General features: G+C 46.8%; 2 protein-coding genes across 2 annotated transcripts in view; one reads left to right on the top strand and one right to left on the bottom strand.

Annotated features, from left to right (window-relative positions):
- The first annotated feature begins 1597 nt into the window (after positions 1 to 1597).
- LOC148592327 (olfactory receptor 6M1-like) lies at positions 1598 to 10338 on the top strand. The gene is made up of 2 exons (XM_088535165.1): positions 1598 to 2505; positions 10079 to 10338. The coding sequence occupies exons 1-2, from the start codon at positions 1598 to 1600 to the stop codon at positions 10260 to 10262; spliced, it is 1092 nt and encodes a 363-aa protein (XP_088391291.1). The 3' UTR covers positions 10263 to 10338.
- Positions 10339 to 18239: 7901 nt separating this feature from the next.
- The window catches only part of LOC148592326 (coiled-coil domain-containing protein 81-like), a 30190-nt gene continuing 26382 nt past the window's right edge, over positions 18240 to 22047 (bottom strand). The window contains exon 7 of the mRNA XM_088535164.1: positions 18240 to 18286. Within this exon, the coding sequence (XP_088391290.1) occupies positions 18240 to 18286 (47 nt within the window). The remainder of the gene's footprint in view (positions 18287 to 22047) is intronic.

Genomic DNA, 22047 nt, shown 5'->3' with positions numbered 1-22047 from the left:
ACTCTCAAATGTCCCTAGAGGCTGTCATGCAGCAAGCTCGGACCTACAGCCTCAGCCTTAACAGCATCAAGCCAGAGCCTTTTTCCTATTGATGAGGGTAGCACAACAAAGATGCATACAAAAAAAATATGTTGTTTGTGTCCAAGAGCACAAGAGGACTGCCCAGGAGACCACCATATGCCATTAAGGATATCTGCTTCTAGTGTTAATCAGAGTGAATGTGAAAAGTGTCAACATACGAGTCCTCAGCTAGCCCCATTCTAGCCTCAGATAGATAGACCATATCTTGGAAAAGCCCATGGTGGGATCCTTCCATATTAGCTCCATTAGGTGAGATGATTCTCCTCATTACTATGGTCTCTCTGAAAGACAAGACCCTTGAAGTGATTGTTTTTTCATTAGAAATACTGGACAATAGTGTTTTTCTCTACAAAGAAGAAAAGTTTTCTACTTTTGCAAACGTCAGGTGAGACTTGTCTGCCTGAATCCCCTGAGTCAGAAATTGCCAGCTTTCAAGGTTCAAATGTTTCTAAGGGAGCCAATTATAATCTCTATGTCATTTCTAAGACTGTGTATCAGGTATAATTGGCTCACTCTGAAATGTGCTCTCTTCATTAAAAATAAATAATTAATTAAAAAAGAAAATAAAAACACACGTAAGAAGAAGACTTCCGCCTTCCTCCTGAACTTTATCTTCTGGACAACATGCTTTGGGTGGTTTCAAAGTTATAAACTGCTTCAGTTTTCTCAAGATGACTAGGTTCGCTCCCGTAGGTTTTAGCAGCTAGAGCTTGCACAAACTACAGAATGTGTGTTTCAGTTCTCATGCTATGGTGTTCAGATTATCAGAGCCCACATATAACAGCTCTGCTTATACCATCAGCAGGGGTGAAAAATGTGTTTTACTCTAGTACTCTGAGTCTTGTGGCTTACTATATCATGGGATTACTCCTTTGTATTTGTCCTTCTCTGGGCCATGCTGTAACTCTGTCAGAAAGTGAGTTCCTCTGCTGTTACAATATAAACTGGGAATGTAGGATGCATCCACTTCTATTCTGTATCTCTCCACAATTTGCTGGAACAGAAGAATGCTGCAACTCCACAGGTTCCTGAAACTGCAGAGCTCTTTGGGAACTTGGACACAGATAGCTTCAGCAAGTTATCAAATATAAATATATGGGGTGTTCTTTGTGCAGAAGGTAAGGGCAAAAGCACAAGCATAAGAGGAGAATATTTTCCTTGCAGCTGTTTTTCCTGCTTTGTGCATGTATGACCTGCAAATAGGGAAGTTAGTTGGAAATGTAGCATGAAAAGAATGCATTGCATATTGTGATTTGTTGGTAATTTTGACTGGGTGTTACAGAGGTGGAAGGACCTTGGCAGCAAAGACCTGCATCTTACATCTATCTCTCTCTCCCCCCCCCGCTTTTTTTTTTAAAAGGAAAGAACAATAAAAAATATTTGTGGAATGGGGAGGAATGGAGAAATGGAGATGTAAGTAGTGAGGAAAGATTTTTTTTTGAATGAATGTATGAATTGAATATTCAAAGAAACTGTGTTACTCTCTTCCTCTCACCATGACAGAAAGCACATTTGGATGGGGAATATCACGCCTGTGACTGAGTTTGTTCTCGTGGGATTTCCAAACCGCTATGAGGTGGAGATCATCTTCTTTGTGGTGTTCCTGCTCGCTTATTTAGTGACTGTCTTGGGAAACGCTCTTGTCATTGTACTGGTCTATACAGACTGCCATCTCCATTCTCCCATGTATTACTTCCTCAGTAATTTGTCCTTCATTGAGATGTCCATGACTTCCTCTGTTGTTCCAAAAATGCTGGCAAACTTCCTGTCAGAGAAGAAGACCATCTCCTTTGTTGGCTGCTTTAGCCAATGCTACTTTTATTTCTCCTTGGCTGCAGCAGAGTTTATCCTCTTCGCCATCATGTCCTATGACCGCTACGTGGCAATATGCCACCCCCTGAGATATCCCACCATCATGACGGAAAGGGTGTGTGGCCAGCTTCTCCTGGGTGCGTGGGTAGGTGGTGTGGTCTTGATCTTGCCATTAGCGGTCCTGAAAGCCAAGTTGCCATACTGTGGTCCCAACGTCATTGACCACTACTTCTGTGACAGTGCACCTCTCCTGCACCTCGCTTGCGTGGACATCTGGGTTGCTGAGCTGAGGGATTTTGTGGTGTCCATTCTCCTGCTCCTCAGCTCCTTGGCACTGACTGTGTTCTCCTACACCTGGATCATTTTGACCATAGTCCGTATCCCATCTGCCCAGGGCAGGCAGAAAACCTTTGCCACTTGTGCTTCTCATTTCACTGTTGTTTCCCTGGGTTTTGGCATCTCCATCTTCATCTATGTCAGGCCTTCCCACGCGAACCCTGGACACCTCAACAAAATCCTCTCTGTTCTCTCCAGCATTGTGACTCCTCTTTTAAATCCCTTCATATTCAGCCTAAGGAATCAGCAAATGAAAGAAGCCTGGAAAAATGCTTGGCACCATTGCCTGGGGATTGGTGAGGAGGCCAGAAAGCCATGAGAATCACTATGGCTTGTAGGAAGTCAATCCTTGACAAATCTCAACAGGATCTCAGCATTCATGGTCTCTTCTGTCAGAATGTTACCCGTTACAGCCAATGTTGAGGAATAGCATGTTTCAAAGGTCAGCTTCACGGCAGTACTGTTGTGTCAGGCCCCACCAACATTCTCCTGCACTTCAGGCAGTGATGGAGGTCTGTGTGGTGCTATGTGGTTGTTGGGCACAAAACAGTCTCCTAATCAGAACAAAAGGCTTTAAGACTGAAAGGAACAGAAAGACTACTCAAAATGGAGTGGTAAAGTGAAAAGAAATGGCTGTCAATTTTTTATTACTAGTTTTACTAAATTTTCATCATATAATCATTTTTCAAATGAAGTTTTCAAGTTTCAAATAAGGTGTTCTGCTGGAGAGTAACATCAGTTAATGATTCATCTTTGAAGTGCAAGCTATAGCTGCTAGGAATAAGATGGGAGGCTCTCAAAAATTAGATGCAGAAAGAGAAGAAATGCTGAGGAGTGCCAGAAAGAGAGGGAGAAACTGAACAGTGAGATGGAAGATTTCAAAATCAGATCTGTGCCTGTAATAGAAAGATTCTCTTTTAAGGAAAGGATGGGAACAATGAGTAAAAATTCCAGTCTTCCTACTCATTCATATCATTAGGTAGGTAGATTAAGAATCAGATGCTGACCACTTTCCCCTCCTAAAACCCTATTTTTATCTCAGAGATTTGGCATTGCTAGAACTGCAAAAATACACACACACACACACACCAAAAAAAAAAAAAAAAAAAGTAAGTATGCCAGGAAAACAAACAAAGAAATATTAAAACTTTGTGTGTTTGTGAATTCAAGTCTTCTCTTAGGAAAACTACCCTGTGGTTTTCACTTGGATAATCTGAATGCTTTTGTAAGTGTATATCCTAAGCAGCTGTTCTCATCCTTGATTCATCAGAGTTTAAGGCTATCTGCTACATATCAGTCACTCAGCTAGAAATGATGTTGGATTTTCTGGCAGAAGTTGGCAAGTTCTCCTTCCTTGACTGTGCTGCCCAGGTGCATTTTGTGGTTTTACTGAGCAACACCAAAAGCCTTCTCCTGGCTGCCATGTCCTGGGATCGTCCTGTGTGGCCAAAAATGACTCCCTGCATCATTCTCTCATCATGAGTGGAGGTCTCTGTGTCAGTCTGGTGCTCAAGCCATGGGGGAGTGTCCTACCAGAGTAGGCAGGACAGACCTATCAGGTGTTCCCTTTGACTTCCTTGCACCCCATGCCATTCACCCACACCACCACAACCCCCCAGATTGGAACTAGCCTGGGCAGACACTTTCTGGAGCCGAGTGATGTTGTACATCATCATCTTGGTGTTCGGCACCCTTCCCTTTTTCCTAGCAGTTATTCCTTATGCCAAAATCATTCAGACTGGTTCTGAAAAGGCCTTCAGCTGTGGGTAAACATGGAGCCTTTTCCACCTGGTGCTTATACCTTGCAGTGGTGACTCTGGCTCAGGCATGGCTGATACTTACAGTGCTGAAAGGGGGCTTTTCAGATGTTGCCAAATACTTTGCCCTGGTTTATACAGTTGGGACCCCCATCCTGCCATCTGTAACCTCAGAAAAAAGGAAGTGAGAATTGTCTTCAGGAGATTCCTATAGAGAAAGTGATACTGCAAACTATGTAAAATAGTCACAAATACGACCAAAAGTCCCAAGGAGGCATTTGGTTGCCCAAACATAGGCATCCCATTTTAACCTTAGTAAAATCAGGTGCCGCCTTGGCTTTGATTGCCCTCAAGATTGGCCAGGTAGCTTGAGTCATTCCTGACATGTCTGATAGGCCCCATAGCACTGCTAGGTGATGGTATATCCCAGGTGCAGGACCCAGAATTTGTTGTTCTTATTGTTATTGTTTTGCATGAGGTTCCTGACAATCCATTTCTCCCACTTGCTGAGGTCCACCTGGAGGGCAGTCCTCACGTATATGACTTTTCCGCCTAATCAAGTAACATTTACAAATGTGATGACATTTGCATCCTCCAGATCATGAATGAACCAGTTAGACAGGACAGGTGGCAGTACAGAGCCCTGCATACTCTGCTTGCCACCAGCTTCCAGTTCAACACAGCCCATTCACCAAAACCCTCTGACCCTGATCATCCAATCATCTTTTTATCCATCTGGTTCTCTCTCCATCCTATCATAACATCCTTACTTGTCTCCAAGAGTATTGTGGTGGACAGTGTCAACCCCCTTGCTAAATTCATGTTAAATAGCATCCATAACTCTCTGCTCCTACACAAGGTTAGGATTTCTATCACAGAAAACAATCGGTTCATTGGGGAGTGATCTGCCTTCAGTTAATCCATGTTGACTGTTCCCAGACATCTTCTCATTCATGTGGCCAGAAATGTGATCCAAAAACATTGCTCCATGACACACTCCTCACCAAAATCACACTGAACAGATCACGGTTCCTCAGGTTGTTTTTTTGGCCCTTTTTGAAGATAGGCAGACCATACTCCTTTTTTTATATATAGTCTTTGAGATCTTCCTTGATCTCCACAACCTTTATCCCAAAGATGAGAGAGAGTGGCCTTGCTATGACAGTGGCCAACTTAGTGTCCACAGATACCATCCAATCATTTCCAGAAATGTGTATAGGTTTAGTTCTTGCACATAATCCCTCTCTCAGCATTGCTTTTGCTCATCATTGCACATTGCTTTTCTCATCCGGATTCCTGAATCAAGCAGAAAACCTGGAGCACCTTATTGGTGAAGACTGAATCTAAGAAGGTCCTCAGACCTAGCTACATCTACTGTTACTCAAGCCCTTGCCCCATTCAGCAGTGAGCCCATGAGTTCCTTGTTATTCTTTCCCTGTTAGAGCAGTAGTAACTGCACTTCCTCATACCCTTGAAATCCCCTGCCAGTGGCAATCTTAGAAGAGCTTTGACTTCCCTTCCACCAACAGTACATCATCACACCATACAGTATTTCTGACTTCCTCCTCTGCAGCCTGCTCCTGCTTTTACCTCTTGCATGAAGACTTCTAATGCACGTCAGTCATGACTTCAGTGTTTAGCCAGGCTAGTGTCCTGAAATATCTACTGGTTTTACTGATTATGGGAATGGAACATTCTTATGTCTGGTGGGTGCTGTCCTTAAAGACCTAATGCCTTTCCTGAGCCCCTTTGCTCTTCAGAACTGTCTCCCTTGGGATTCCACCACCACTCCCCTGAAGAGGCTCAAGTCTGCTCCTCTGAAGGTCGAAGTCTGCAGGATGCTACTGCCCTTCCTCAGTCCATTCAGGATCTGGCACTCCACACTCCACTATTTCATGGTCATTGCAGCCAAAGTTTCCACTGCTAATCACATCCCTGATCAGTTCTTCCTTGCTTGTGAGTGCTAGATGCAATTGAGCACCACCCCTGTTTTCCTGTCTTGCAGCTATGCTAATTTGTCCTCAGGCCCTCCACAAACCTTCTCTACTTCATTTCACTGAAAGTTGGAAAAAATAAATTTCCCCCATAAGAATCAAGGCCTGTGATGCAAAGACTTTCTCAGGTTGCTTGAAGATGTTTGCATCAACCTCCTCACCCTGATCCAGTGGTCTGTAAATCTCATCACAAAGCCACCCTGATGCTCACCCACAAGCACTTAGCCCCTTCTATATCCCATGGAATACGGGATATATCTCCTTATGTTCCAACTGCCCCTTCACACAAATGGCATCTCCCCATTGGTAACGTCCTTGTTGGTCTTTTCTGATGAGCTTCTACCCTCCCATTGTAGCCCTGCACTCATGCAAGTGAGACCATCACTTCTCAGGTATTCCAACAAGGTGGCACAGCTCCTGCCTCTCCCTCGCCTCCTATCTGTGCCCCAGGCTGCATGCTTTTGCGTAAATTTAGGCTGCAGAGCATCAGTTGTGGCACAGAGCGCAGACTGGTCAAGGTGAAACCTGTTACAAAGAGCCAAGAACATCATGTGTGCAATGGCTCTGCTTCAGAGCAGAGAAATGCTGGCATAGAGAGCAAGTGGCAGTAAATAATAAGTGACATTGCCATATAATTTTGTTAAGCCAGAGTCCATTTCCATAAAACCTATTACTATTTCTTTCACAGGAGTGAAGTGCATTCTGTCACTCACCCTCACCACCACTCGTTCCGTGTCAGTCCCTCCCTAGGGGTCAGTACTTGGTCTAACTTTTAGTCAACTTCATCAGTGATCAGATGAAGGAACAGAAGGCACTCTCAGCAAGTTTACTGATGATTCAAAACTGAGAGGAGTGGCTGAAACAAGAGAGCTGTGCTGCCATTGAGGGAGACCTGCATAGGCTGGAGAGATGGGCAGAGAAGAACCTCATGAAGTTCAACAAAGGGAGGAGCAGGGTCCTGCACCTAGGGAGAAATACCCCCATGGGTGCCAACTGTCTGGAAAAGTGCTCTGCATAGAGGGACCTGGGGTTGCTGGTGGACAACAAGCTGGGCATGAGCCAGCAAGGTGCTCTTGTGGCAAAGAAGGTCAATGCTTTCTTGGGGTACATTAGGAAGCATTTTGCCAGCAGGTTGAGGGATCCTCCCCCACTACTCAATCCTAGTGAGGTCACCTCTGGAATACGGTGTCCGTGTCCAGTTCTGGGCTCCCCAGGATGAGGGACATGGGAACTACTGGAGCAGGGCTATGAAGATTATGAAAGGTTTGGAGCATCTCTCCTGTGGGGAAAGGTTGGGAGAATTGGGCCTGTTCAGCATAGAGAAAAAAAGACTGAGAGGGGATCTTATCAGCATGCACAAATATCTTAAGGGCCACTGTCAAGAAGATGGAGGCAAGCTATTTTCAGTGGTGCCCAGTGATAGGATGAGAAGCAATGGACGCAAAATGAAACACAGAAAATTCTATCAGAAGTTGAGGAAAAACTTCTTTCTTGTGACAGTAACGAAGCACTGGAACAGGTATGGAGTTGTGGAGTCTCCTTTCCTTGAGGATATTCAAAAGCCACCTGGACTCAACTGTGGGCAGCATGTTCTAGGTGACCCTGTTTGAGCATAGGGGTTGACTAGGTCATCTCCAGAGGTCCCTTTCAACCTCAACCATTCTGTGATTCCTTGTGCTATTCTGTGTTTGCATGTGAGTAACTGACCTTCAATCTCGAGGGATTATAATAAGAATTTAGACAACAATATGTGTTATGCACACATTGGTTTTGGCAAGAGGAGAGCCACTTCTTTCAGAGCTACTTCTGAGTTTGCAGAGTGCACAAAAGGGATCTGAATCCTGCTCCACCCCAGGGCTTCAAAACCTGGCATGAGATGCCCAGGCTGACTCATCTGAAGGATGGGTAAATGAACTCACTCCTTGCCCCCATCTAAGTTGGCTACATAGGTAAGAGGTGGGCATAGAGCCTCCCAGAGTGGGATAGTTCCATCTGTCCTAGATAACCATCCTCTGATGATACAATTTCTAATGCTGGCTTCAGTCTGATCTTGTGTTTCAGGAGACCATAGATAATTAGTTGAGTCTGCTTCAATGACCATTTCCCAGGAGGAGGAAGAGGTAGCAAGAGGAGAAATCAAGTCACGCCTCCAGCTGTGCCACTCTCGGGAGCATGGCCAGGCTCCTGGGGTGGAGCTCATGGTAACCTGGCAGCAGTGTGTTCAGAAGAAGCTTCTCCGCAGAGAGCAGCAGAGCTGCGGGCATTTCCTACAGGTGCCAACTTGAGACAAGCAAAATGAGCGAGACAAATGAGACAGAAAGAAGTTAAAGATGTTCAGAGGTGGGAGGATGTCTGAGAGCTCCATGGTGAAGAAATCCTCATAGCCCCTAACACAGTAAGTCTCTCCCTTGCCAGGCAATGACCATGAGGTACCCTGAGGAGTCCTCTAAAGCTACCACATCCCATGGTCGATAGCATCTGCCAGGATGGCTCTCCTTATTTCCCTGGTGCAGAGCAGGAGGTGTTTGGAGCAGGGATTTCTTGCCATACTGTCAGAGCGTGCCTGCCACACCAGGGTGCTGTGTGCCTGGGGCAGTGACTCTGCTGCCTGCAAGGGGCGACACTCAGCTTGCCTGGGGACTGCAGGGAGAAGCTCTGGGTGGAAGGAGAGACTCCCTGCAGGCCAGGTCCAGTCTCCATTTGAGAAGGATCTCATACTCATGAGATCCTCAGCATCCTCTCCCTCTCCTTCTCCCTTCCGTTTTAAGCAGAAATATCAATGTATTGCTCTGTGTTAACCATTTGTCCATGCTGTTCCTGTTCTTGCCCTGGGACTGTCTGGCCAGTGTGAGCTTCAGATGAAGTTCAGACACCCACCCTGCAGAACATGAGATCCTCTGAGAAAGGTGGCAGAGTTTGCTGATGTGCACTTTGGTACTAGATTCCTCTGTGCTCAGTGGTGCCATTTTTTTCCTGGGGTAACATGAGTGGAATGGTCCTGAACCTCAGAGGTGCAAGTACAGGGCAGCAGTGAACAAGGTGGATGGCCAAGGAGCTGTCCTTGCCCTGCATTAGCATCACAGTGACTCCTTTTGCTCCTAGGAATCACAGTGTTTCACTCAGAGTGCTGGAGCAATCCAGATGATTTCTATGTCCTCACAGCAAACGCAGCACAAAATGGAGCTCAAGCCATGGAGCTCTGTGGCAGTTTTGCTGAGATGGGCAGAGATAAACAGTTTACTGCAGGGAAAGGAGTTAGGAAAAAGTTCTGCTCATGGCAGTCTTCACTAACGTGTCTACATCTCTACTTGCTTGCACAGCCCCTCTCAGTGCTGCAAGACAGCAGGTGTCCAACATCAGCTACTTGAATGAGCTCCTCTTGCTGACATTCGTGGATACACGGGAGCTGCAGCTCTTGCACTTTGCAGCATTTCTGTGCATCTACCTGCTTGCCCTCATGGGCAATGGCCTCATCATCACAGCCATAGTCTCCGACCACCACCTCCACACTCCCATGTACTTCTTCCTTCTCAACCTCTCTGTCCTGGATATTGGCTGCATCTCTGTCACTGTTCCCAAATCCATGGCCAATTCTCTGTGGGACACTAGGGACATTTCCTACTTGGGCTGTGCTGTCCAGGTCTTTTTCCTCTTTTTCCTGCTTTCAGCAGAATGTTCTCTTCTCACCATCATGGCCTATGACCGCTTTGCTGCCATCTGCAGACCCCTACACTATGGGACCCTCATGAGAAGCAGAGTTTGTCTCAAAATGGCAGCAGCTGCCTCGGGCAGTGGTTTTCTCATTTCTCTCCTCCACACTGCCGACACATTTTCGCTACCACTCTGCCAAGGCAATGTCATAGAGCAGTTCTTCTGCCAAGTTTCCCAGCTCCTCAAGCTCTCCTGCTCAGATTCCTACCTCAGGGAAGCTGCTATCATGGTATTTACTCTTTGTTTAGTATTTGGATGCTTTGTTTTTGCTGTGCTGTCCTACGTGCAGATCTTCACTGCTGTGCTGAGGATCCCCGCGGAGCAGGGTCGACACAAAGCCTTTTCCATGTGCCTCCCTCACCTGGCCGTAATCTCCCTTTCCCTCAGCACCATCACGATTGCCTACCTCAAGCCCCCCTCCATCTCCTCCCCATCCCTGGATCGGGGGGTGGCTGTTCTCTACACTGTGGTGCCTCCAGCAGTCAACCCCCTCATCTACAGCTTGAGGAACAAGGAACTCAAGGATGCGCTGAGAAAATTGCTTCAGCAGGTACAATGTGAGCACCAGTAAGTGTCCCATGTGCATCTCCTCCTCATTCCCAGGGTAGCTGGCATCAAGGCTGTTGTTCATTTCTTACTGACTTTTCCCTGTTACATTCTTATTAAAGGAAAACTTATTTTGGTTCATGCCACTTGTCTTCAGGAATCCTTTGACTCTGACCCAGAGACCTTGTTGAAGCAGAAAGACAGACTTCTCGATTAGCAGAGATGTGGGGACCTCATAACCTGCTAGTCTCAGCTCACTCAGATGCACTCAGTGCAATGCAGAGGGTTTCTCTTTGCGGTGTCTCTTTCAGCAATGACACCAAGGGCTCTGGCAAGTCAAGATGGGCTGAAAGCACAGGTCCCACGTCCCTTAGGAGAGCACAGCTCTCCTGGCCAGAGTCAGGGTGTGATCTCACGCTCCTTCCTGCAAGGGTGTCAGCCTTGTGTCTCCGTGGGCTGGTCTTTGTCCTCTCCAGTGCTCCAGTGCTCACAGTGGAGTGGGAGTGGAGAGGAGGAGAGCCTGGATGCAACCTGTGGGGACAGACCCTCTGCTCTTCAGGACTAGGCCCTCACTGCTGCAGCTGTAATTTCCTGGCTGCAGTCTTTGCATTGGGCTGCAATTTTCCTGGAGACACTTCCACTTCCAGTAGCAGGACTTTCTCTTTTCAGGGCTGTTCTACTCATTCCCACACTCTCCACTTGTGCTCTGGTGTGTGTATACAGCCCAAGAGCAAATCACAACTTGGTGGTGTTATGGTTATCTTTCCGTTGGATTCCTGTGAGTAGTGACAAGGGCAGGACACCTTTAAAACACAAGGGGATCTCCTCAGACACATATCTGACATCTTCTTGAGAAGATGGAGTTGAAAATACACCCAAATCAATAAAAGAGTCTGTAGCTCTGCCTGTGAACTTAGTGGACTCCAGAGGACAAGTTCATAGATCCAGTATGATCTGCTAGTGACCACAGGCTGGATCCAGGCCATGAGCTTGGGGAGGTTGCTCTATCCTTGGTGCAGCAGGAGCTGTTGGACTGACTGCAGTGCCAGGGCTCTCACGCTGTCTTTGAGAGCGTGGTGGGCATGGAGAGACGTGCAGGAGAATGGAGATGGCCATTTTCCACAGCACTGCTGGGGTGAGGAGCCAGTGCTGGGAAGAGCTGATGTGAGGGGCTGCTCTGGGAGGATGGACCTGCTGCAGCTTCCCCAGTGTGTCCCTGCAACACAGGAAACAACCTGGGCCCTGCTCTTCTGCACCCTCCATGTCCTGGTTCCTTTTCCAGAACACCTGCATTTTTCTGGTGAGCAGTCTGGTATGTGCTCCCACACTCCTTTTCACACACAGGAGCTTTCATGACTGTGTGCACCTGTGCCAGGTTGAGATATTTGATGTGAACTGCTCAGGGGGAGGTAACAGGTAGAAAAGCCTGACAGAGATGGTGAGGCACCAAAACAGGCAGGTTTTGGTGTCGGGGTATTGGCTGCACCTGATGAACATCTCAGTAAGACCATGATTTATAAACAGCTTCCAAGATCGTCCACTCCTCCAGCTTAAACACAATGCTGGGTGAGGGGTGAAGCCAATCTCGATTTCTATGTGAGATTTATCTTTCACAAGTCACCGTAATGTTACCGAAGGGAAGAGACTGACCTGAACCACCTCTACTGTCCGCCTCCTGGAGGGCTTGTGCCCTGCTGTGTTGCACCTCCTGCAGATATAGAGGAGGGGCCAAGTCCCTGTGAGGACAAGGTCTTGCAAACGTGTGTCTTCTTCATGTTGCCTGAAGAAGGCAGGCCTTTGCAAGAAGACATCACATGTGTGAGGATGACACCCAGCACATATTTCTTTGCTTGCTCATCCTGACCCAGAAGATCTGGCCCTCAGGATGCAAGCCATTCTGTGCAGTTATCAGTGGATGGACAGCCCTGGGGAGGGAGTGTTTGCAGGGACACTGAACTTTGCAGGAGACACACAATAACTTTGTAAAGATGCAGTCTTGATTATAACAGAAATATTTAGAAAATGTCAATAAAAATAGAAAAAGAAAGAAATTGAGAACATGATCTAATTAAACAACATATTTTGATACACTTTTCAGCTTTTACAAAACTTTGCGTTCCTTTCCCACTCTCAGTTTTGTTTTATTTTACTATACTGGCTTTGAGGACGAGAAAACTATTGTGATTTGTATGATTTTTTTTCTTGTTTTGAAAAAGAAAGTTATTATCAGAACTGGTATAAGATGCAGTCACAAGATCATGGATGTCTGGTGTCATTGTAGGGGCCCAGGACTCCTTTGCCCAACCTCCACCTGCACCTAGAGGGCTCTACTCTCCCACATGCCCTCTGCAAGACTTGGCAGCCCCGAGTAGGTGCCTTAGATGCAACAGAGGCTCTTCAAGTGTCACAGGATGCTTGTGGTTAGACACTTGAGCTCTGCCTGAAAAGCTGAGGAGTGGTTTTCAACATTGAAAAAATGTTGAGCGAACACCCTTTTGTCAGCTAAAAGGGTTTAGTAGTCCTAATGTCATTGGTGTCCCATGCTGAAATTGTGGAAGTTTTCAGCTAGCCAATGAATTTCAGGAGAGAAATTCATTCATACATATTGATTCACCCTTCAACTTGTGTTACCACTGCTATGTCTTTTAAACTGTGGATGTAATCTCTATAATCACATATTTTCAATGTCCTGAGTACACTGATCATTTCTAAAATTCCCACTGCATCACACTCTCTAAGTATATGCACTTTCCAATGCATTCCCTTTCCCTTCTTTTCTCTTCTTTCATTGAGATTTCTCTCAGCCTTTAGCTGCTGCTCGGAGCTTCAAGGATTTTGAAATGTGCTCCAGAGTCTCCTTGCATCTTTAGTCAACTCCATAGTTGGCTCTCCTTTCCTGTCTCTCACAAATATTTCTAGGAAGGGAATTCCTTGTGGAGGAAGGTTATTCCTCACTGGAGGCAGTCTGGACGTAACATACAGTTGAGGAATGTATTTTATTTCTTTATCAAATGTACAGTTTCTTTTTATATTTGTAGTTAAGAAGCAAACTTCCTGTGTCTGCAACTAGTTGTCTAAGGAAAGCAGGTGGGAATTGGTGTAGAGGAGCTGTAACATTCAGGTACAGACTTGAATGGAAAAAGTTATATTTTAACAGGAGAGATGCAAGCCCCAGTGGCTGATTAGAGAAATGGAATGTTGGGATGTGAGGAGAAAGTTTGTCCACTAATCCTCATACTGAACATACTGCTTTTCCTACATGTCCAGATTTCATTACAAGACCCTGTGGGTCAACATGAATTGGAGATATCCTTTATTCCGTAAGAAAAATAAAGAGAGCTTAAAAAGCAGGTATCCTTCTTTTCAGGTGCTCACTGGTATGTTCCTCTGGTCTATACACTGCTGAAAACTCTCCAAGTAGCCATCAAGAATTGGAGAACTGAAGAAAAATAGGAGAGTCATGGGTCCTTAGAGCTTTGTTGCACTTTAATGAGCCCTTGGGTGTATTTAGTGCTGAGTCCATGAACCTCGCATCCTGAGAGGAGATTGAACAAAGCCCTCAAGAAGCTGAAGTCAGAAGAAAACCCAAAAGCTTCTTGGAGCATTAATGAGTTTAAGGAAGCAGCTTCTTCTTTAAGACCTCAGTGACAGAGACAGCAGCCATAGCCAAGAGGACAAAGAAAGTTCTGTTGGGTCCTTGCAGCTTTGGCAGTGCCCATAGCAATCTCCACCACAAGCTGTCCTGTGGTGTCCCATGCCTATGCTTGTTTCCCCGATAACAGCAGACAACCAAACTGCTTTGTCACCTTACTCTCACCCATGGACCTCCCTACATCTACTCATGTCTCTCTGTCCTCACTTGTTTCTCCTTGAAACACAAAGCCAGGGCATCATCACAGAGATCCCTCAGAGAGACCTGGACCACCACAGGCACAACATGGCAAGTGCTGTCTCCTCTGTGTCACTAATACAGATTATAAAAGGGTCAGGTTCCTGAAGTCATCGCTCTTGCTCCATTTCTCTCTGGGCTCCCCAAGAGGGTTATCCGTTCATCACTGCCCTCTGAGCCTTACCATCCAAGCAGCTTTCTATGCATGAGGTTGCATAACCCTCTAGATGGTAAATCCCTAAGTTGCATGCAAAACTATGGTAGGAGACGATGTCAAACCCTTTGCTAAATTATGGATAAAAAATGTTTGCTCCTCTCCATCTACAAATGCAGCTATTTAATCAGAGAAGGCAGTAAAGTTGGTGAGGCACAACGTGCCCTGGGAAAACCATGTGGACTCTGCCTCTACATGTGCCCAGAAATGTGATGTGAAAGGATTCACTTCATGGTACATTCCTGTGGAAGAATTGTTCAAAAGCAGGAACTGAAAGGAAAACTAGGGCCTAATCGAAGTTTTGGCATTACAGAGGCCTGCTTGGGGTGATACACAGTTGCCGCTTCCAGGATGGCTGGTGCACACGGGCTCTGCTCCTCCACGGTTCCCTAGACAACACGATCTGCCCTCCTCGCCACTGCAAAGGGGAGTAACAGAGGATGGAGCGGAGTGAAGACACCACGGCCAAACTCTGTTGCACACCCTGTGCTGGGCTGCTGATAAGACACACAGTGGCTGTCTAATGGGAGATATACGATAACATGTCCGGTGCTGAGCCAGCAAAGGTGGCAAATCACTCCTTTCATATGAACTTTGCTGGAACTTTGGTCATTCTAATGTGAAAACCACACCTCCATCTCAAAAATTACCCGCCTCCGAGGTACGACCACCCCTCACTGATCATGCGCTCTAGATTTGCGGTTGACTGTACCTTTAAATGAAAGCGAGAAACTTTTTCATCAATCAATAACAATATTAAGTATGAGTCTAGTCACTCAAGCTCCACCTGAATGTAAAGAAAAGTATAAAAGGTGAACTAAGTATGAAAAGTCTGGGGGGGAAGAAACCATCGTAACTCTTGGGTCAGTTGACAGGCTGATCCCCCATTCCCTCCCCTCACGCTGGGATGCTGCCTGAGGAGACTAAGAAGTGAGAGGGAAGAATCCATCATAAATTCTGGATCAGTTGATGCGCTGATCCTCCTTTCCTCCCCTTGCGTCAGGACACCGCCTGAGGAGACTCGAGACTGAGAGCCCTCTCCCATCTTCTGGGGTGAGTGATGATTGCACATTCGTACATCAGAGCTAGCTAAAACCCCACGCTCTAGTAGAGAATTTCCTGTACTGACATCCAAAACCTGTTTTGTAAATGTTGCATTTGAATAAATCATACTGTTTGTGAACTCGGCTACTTGTTTAGGGGGAGGCAATCAGACCTACAGTTGGCAGACTGTTCGTGAATCCGATACTGCCAGAGTCAAGCTTATAGGTGATGATGCTATTTGGGAACTCGATTCACTCCTAGGAAGGCGATCGGACCTACGGTCCACAGACTGTTTGTGAATCCGATACTGATTTGATATCTCCTTTTCCCCCCACCACCACTACCACTACGGCTTTCAAACTGCAACATTTTCACAATCCCCTCTCAGTCTTCTCTTCTCCAGGCTAAAGAGGCGCAGATTACTTAGTCTTTCCTCATATGATAGAGGCCAAAGTCCCTTAATCATGTTCACTGTTCTACGCTGGACCCCCTCTAGAAGCTCCACATTCCTTTTGTACCAGGGTCTCCAGAACTGTACACAGTACTCCAAGTTTGGCCTCGCCAGAGCTGAGAAGAGGGGAAGGATGAGTTCCCTCAACCTGCTGGCAACACTCCTGAATGCAGGCCAGGATCCCATTGGCCTTCTTGGCTAAGAGGGCGCATCATTGCTGCCTCACAGTTACCTTGTTGTCCACCAGGACTCCCAAATCCCTCTCCACAAAACGGTTTTTTAGCAGCTCAACCACTAACGGATATTTCTGGAAAACATGTCTCAGGAAATAGTGGTGTTTATTCCAAGGAGTTTCTCAAAAGGGTGCTTCTCTCTCATTTCTGTCAATTTCCTTCCTTGTCTCTTCAGCAAAAGGCAAAGGAAAGGGAAATTGTCCCAGGGCTTCAGATTGGAGGAAAGGCATGAGTCCCTTTCCCTCTTACTCTGAAGTGATATTGCCAGGCCTGTGGGGACACAGAAAAGAAATAAGAAACCTTAGGACTGTCATGGGTTCTTTTTCAGTGCATGAAGATCACTTCTCACCCCCTCTTCTGTCCCTTCACTTGAACCTTCTTCACAACCCTCTAATGCCCCTAAGGTAATCCTAACAGGTCAGCACATGTGCATATTGTCCTTTGGATGTGACTGATGAGCTGAGCTAAAGCAAAACTGTGCATGCCCTATCCCTGAAAGACCTAGCAGGTACCTTCCCACGAGAACCAAAGAGGGCTTTTTCATGTCTTTCCTGGCAATGCAGTAGTAGCATATGTATTGCAGTTTGTATAACATATGTATTACATATAGTATGACCTTCACCCTTTATAGCAAAGCCAGGACAATGTCAGCCAATGGCCAAATGAAACCTCAGGAAGGCATCTTTCACACTCACTGCCCATAGAAGTGAGTTTGCTTTCCCACAAATCCACAGGGCATATGGATTTTCTCAGTCAGTAGCACATACCTCTTCCACCCACTTCTCCACTCGATTGTTAACTGTCTCAACTGGGGGCATGGCTGCAGGACGGCCCTTCCTCCTGTCCTTTCTTGGCTTCTGGGAGGATGTGCCGGGGATGGCTGGAAATATGCTGAAATAGACATTATGGAGAGGTGCTGTGAGCACAGAGGGTCTTGGCTCTCCGTCCTGTCCTCACAGGATTCTGCAGCTGAAGGCAGTTCTCTTGGCTGTTGCCATGAATGATGTGGGCTCAACTGACTGTGTTCACATGAACAGACATCACTCCCCACTGAAATCCCCAGAGCTGCAAGATGTGCCCACAGGAATGCTCTGTATGCCCAGGTACAGGCTCTCTCTTGATGCAGCAAGGAGAAGAGCAGGTTTCATTACAGATGGAGCCTCTAAGGGATACAGATCCCCCGGCCTGGTAAACATATTGAACACTGTCTGACAGTCCCAGCTCCTTCATGGGATCCAAAACTCTTAGACCTGCCTGGAACCTGTTGCACCTAGGAAGCATCTTACCCACACAAGCACACGGCTACAGGGTCACCCTCATCCATTCCTCCAAGTGTCTCACCTGCCATAAGTTCCTTTTCTCTCACATTTCATGCCCTGTTCTCTTGGCATATTCAAAAGAGTAATTGTGGGTGGTGGATCACTTGATCTGAAGAGGAGACGATTGGCAGGAAGATTTCCTGTAGGCAGAAGACAAGAAAACCCTTCAGGACAGCATTGCAGAGGGCTCTTGAAAAGGAAGGCTATGCAGTTCTTCTCAGCCTGAGGTCAAATTGTGAGGTGTCAGGCTGATTCCTCTGAAGCCTTTATTCCTGGCTGGACTTTGGCCATTCTGGACACTGCCTTCTCTCTGTCTTTTCATTTGTACTTTACAACATCATTTCTTGGGCTAGTGCTTTTCTCACTCTCTGTCCTATTGTGAAAAAGGAGACCTGCTGGGATGTATGGGTGGCCTAACAGAGTCCCTGTGAGGGCGGTCCTTTAAGGCAAGGGAGCAGATCCTTGGATGTGCCTACTGATCTCACATGCCTAGAGTTCCTCTGTTGACACAATCAAAAGAAATGAGCTGTTTTGTGGGTGCTTATGAGGCATGTTTAGGAGACCAGGACGTGGACATGGAGGAAAGTTGAACTTGGAGATATTAATACAGGTGGGAGTGTTGTGCTGCACTGAGCTCTTGTTACCTCAGGACTCACTTGAGATTTGCCCTATTGGGGTAGCAGTGTCACATCTAGCGCCTCATGCTACCTGAGCCATCACAGTGTCACTTGGGTTCCGATGGCCTACCCAGGAGCACAGAAGGAGAAGGCACAAGCCTCCACCAAGAAGCAGCAGCTCCATTACCATTTTGGACAGTGCTGGCCTCTCCTCTCTCCTCCTCCTGCCTGGCCTTTACAGGTGCGCCTGGTGGATTTCGATCTCTACTCTCCAGCTTGTACCTGGAAAGCAGAAAAGGCATCACGCTAAACGCGAGGGGGCACTGCACTTCCTTTGCACCTGGTGTGAATAGTGGGGACACAGGAGCATTTGGGAGGTGCTGGGAAGTCCCTCTTTTTTCAAAGCGCAATAGGCAGAAGAGGCCAGATGCTGGAGGAGTCTCTCAGCAAGGTGAGAGGCATCATGAAGACCTCCAACGCCTGGAGGGGATGACCTTTCTTCTCTGACTCTTCCCTGTGCTTCCTGTGAAACTGCCAAGCCAATTTCAACCCAAATCCCCTGTGTGCTTTTGGGATCATCACCCATCTCCTGTTCCTGCTCCTGTTCAGGCAGAACACTTTAGTCCTCTTTCCTACTCCTTTCCAGCATCCTTTCTAATTCCTGTCTCACCCTCCGGATCACTTGCCAGCCTTCCCAAGCTCATCTCCGTGCATGTGTAAAAAAGAACCTGTATCTCCCAGACACGTAATGGAACAAAACACTTAGCACCACGGAAGCCAGGAGAAAGCTTTTTACTTGACTAGGTACAGGCTTTACTTTGGCCTACATACCTCTTTGCCCCTCCGCCAGAAAAAAAAAAAAAAGAAAAAAAAAAAAGAAAAAGAAAAAGGTGACTTAAGTGAATATTTGAAAACACCATCATAAAATATTTCATTCATGCAGATGTCACAGAAGAACAGAAGACATGAAAATGCCCTAAGATAGCAACTGCCAGGAACCTCTACTTTGATGCACATTTTAAAGGGTTGCTCATGAATGGCTTTCTCAGCAGTCTTCACAAGGCTTGCAAACACAAGGTTACAAAACATGCCATGAGCAGCTGCTTGCTTGGCCAGCCAGGGGCTGAGAAGGAAACATACTCACTCGGGAAAGACAATGACATGACCAGAGCAGGTCTGCGAAAGAGCAGTTTCAGAGCCTGAGAGCACCGAATTCCTCATCTGCGGCATCTGCAAACGAGACAAACATCAGGGACATGGTACTAAGAAAATTATCTAAGTGTTCACAGTGGAAACAAACTCTTCTACTGCTTAGAGAAGAAACTGCTTTTGAAACTTTAAATTGTTCTATTCCCATCAGCAGCCCCTCACTTATGCACCATAAGAAGTGGAGAGAAAAAAAGGAGAAGGGCGAGGAACATACTCAGGACTTTGGCAAGGCTCAGCATTCAGAGAGTCAGTTTGCTTAGGTCTTTCCAAATGCAGCAATCAAGGGAGGCAAGCACATGAGAAGGCATTTCACTAAGTGGACCACTGTGTTTTTCCTGCTGTCTAGACCTGATGCCTCCTCAGCTGATGAAGAAGCGGTCAGATGTGGGGTTAACCCCACAGTCTCTCCCAACATCCTCTCCCTCTGGGCCTTACTCGTTCTGTGCCTCTGCTTCCTGCCCAGAGAGTGGGGTAAACACCCATCACTGATTTAGACACTGAACTAGGAATGCTACAGAGCAAGAGGACCATGAGAATCCAATCTTGTGAGCAGCTGCCATTTGGTAGCCACCTGGGAGAGGCACACTCAGGACCTCCAACTTCAAAGAGAAAGGAATGCAACACAAAGTTGACAGAGAGGTCTGACATCTCCACTGCTCAGGCAAGTGTATCCCATGAGGAGATGAGGCTGAGCTTCCAGGGGGACCCAGAGAAATAATTTTCAACAGCTTAAGGGGAAACAGCTGAGCTTGCTGGCTTACCACACCAGACATGTTCTAGGGAAACCTGGTTTCTGAGGCCATCCTCACAAAAAGGGGCACTAAAGCAAGGCTTTTTGCAAGGAGCAAAGTCTGGTGGGACCAAAAAAAATACAAGGCCTCCTCTTGTTTTGGCCTTTTTCCTGAGAATGTGGAGATTGGCTCCTGGGTTGTATGAATCTTGGGTGGACCCAGTACACTCCTGCACAGGTTCAACTTCATTGCCAAGTCCTCTGAACACCCAAGACAAACTGTCTGGGTAGCTGGCATTCCTCTCAGCCAGGACTGTCCATGTCCTTCAACAGTTTATGGCAAGCCAGTAGACTTGCATTCCCTTGGGAATTCAAAAAGATGACAGGGAGCACTGGAGAACTGGAGAACTTACCGCAAGAAGGGCCGCTAGCATCTGGTCGGTCCCGTTAAGTCTTTCCAGGAACTCTTTGTAAAATCGCATTTTCATATCTGCCCCTTCAATTATAAGCATGCCAATGTTCTTCAACACAAACACAACATTCTTCCCACTCTTGATGCAGCGGCGGAAGAGGCGCAGGGTCTCCTCTATGCCAGCCTCCACCCTTTCACGGGGAAGAAGGACGTCTGCGGCTATGTGAGCACATTTCAGGGGCTCACAAAGCTTATGACCTAGAAAGCAGACCAAGAGGAACAAAGTCACTAGCAGGGCACACTAAAACACAGCATCAACAGCTTTGTGGTGTTCAAGCAAGCAGCTGCTTGAGAACTTCTTGCACTTTCTGGGAAAAATCATGCGGGAAGATGCTCAAAGCACCCTGCAAGCAGATGTGCCAAGTGGGCAGCAATGCCTTCTTCCCTACAACATTGGAAAGAAATGGCCACAATCATCTCCTACGAATGTGAGGCTCGAATGTGAAGACAAGGAGAGGAGGAAGGGGGCTAGTTGCCTTAATGGGTGCCAGGTCACAGGACTTGGGCCAAGCTCAGTCCTTTCCACATTGAGAACGATTTCACAGGGCTATGTCACATGGATGAAAGAAAGAAGGAAAAAGAAAATACACACTAGTGTCCCCTTCTCTATTTGAGGGCTCTGTAAAGCTGACTGTGACCTACTACAAGGTGCAAGGGGAAGGGAAAAAGCAGCATGAATGCTGCTATTTGCCTTTACAGAGTGGCAGCTAAAATGAGGTCAGGGAGAGAGGGAGTAGAATGGTAATCGCCATGCTGAGGTCCTGAGAGCTACAAATGGAAGCTGTTTGGAGAACGTGGTGATGGAAGTCTGGAGCTCTAACAGTCACTGCTGAATAGAATTTATGCCCTGCTCAAAGATGTCCCCAAAAAAGGGAAGCCCAAGTTTCAGCATGTCCTCTTACCAGGAGCATAGGCCTTATCATAGGTGAGGCCGTGAACCTCCGCAATACTCTTTGAAAGATGGAACACGGGTCTGTGAACAGTCACAAAGCCGTATTTCCTAACAGCAACTTGCTCAGTCACCACACCAAAGGTGCCAAGCCGAATAACTCTGACTCCCTGCAAACAGGAAGGAAGAAAAGCATTACTCGAGTGCCAGGTGAAGAGGCTTCTAACTGGTCAGCTGCATGAGGATGGAGCTTGGTGTCCTGCTCAATCCTGCTGTGCAAATGGGATGAACGGAGGACTGGGGAAAGCTTTGGAGAACCCTTGGAGAATGTCTTTAGAAGAGCACTTGAGGTGTTTTCATTCCACCTCTTCTCCATGCTCTCAAAAAATGCACGGAAACATAGAGAACTCATCCCTCAAATACCTCCAGTGCAGAAGAAGGGCTTCTGGGGGAGATGCAGAATGGCAGACCCACCTTGTTCAGCATCAGCTGATCTCGAATGTAGTCGGAGACTCCTTCCCAGATAGCAAGGGTCTCTGGAAAAAGAAGTGGAAGACACATCAGGCCCTGTGTGGCCCCGCTCACAAATGTGCAGCACATGGTTAACCAAGGAGGTGACGCCTGCAGTTGTACTCAATGAGCAAACTGAGCCCAACCCTGAGAGGGTCTCAGCAGCTGAGATCGAGATGGCATTAATGGGGAGGCCTGGCAGCTCAGGTAGGCCTTCTCCTTCTCACAGGGAC

This window comes from Tinamus guttatus, unplaced genomic scaffold (genome assembly GCF_059628265.1).
Source record: "Tinamus guttatus ecotype Peru unplaced genomic scaffold, ASM5962826v1 Tinamus_guttatus_pri_ptg000618c, whole genome shotgun sequence".
Taxonomy (NCBI): Eukaryota; Metazoa; Chordata; class Aves; order Tinamiformes; family Tinamidae; genus Tinamus; species Tinamus guttatus.
The sequence above is the reverse complement of the archived record's forward strand: the minus strand, read 5'-3'. Positions and strand labels throughout refer to the sequence as shown.

Bases quoted from the DNA above. Each gene is read 5' to 3' on its own strand.
- LOC148592327 (XM_088535165.1), top strand. From the start codon at position 1,598: ATGGGGAATATCACGCCTGTGACTGAGTTTGTTCTCGTGGGATTTCCA. The intron at 2,506-10,078 runs GCACCATTGCCT...CCTTTCCCTCAG, and splicing joins GAAGCCTGGAAAAATGCTTG to CACCATCACGATTGCCTACC.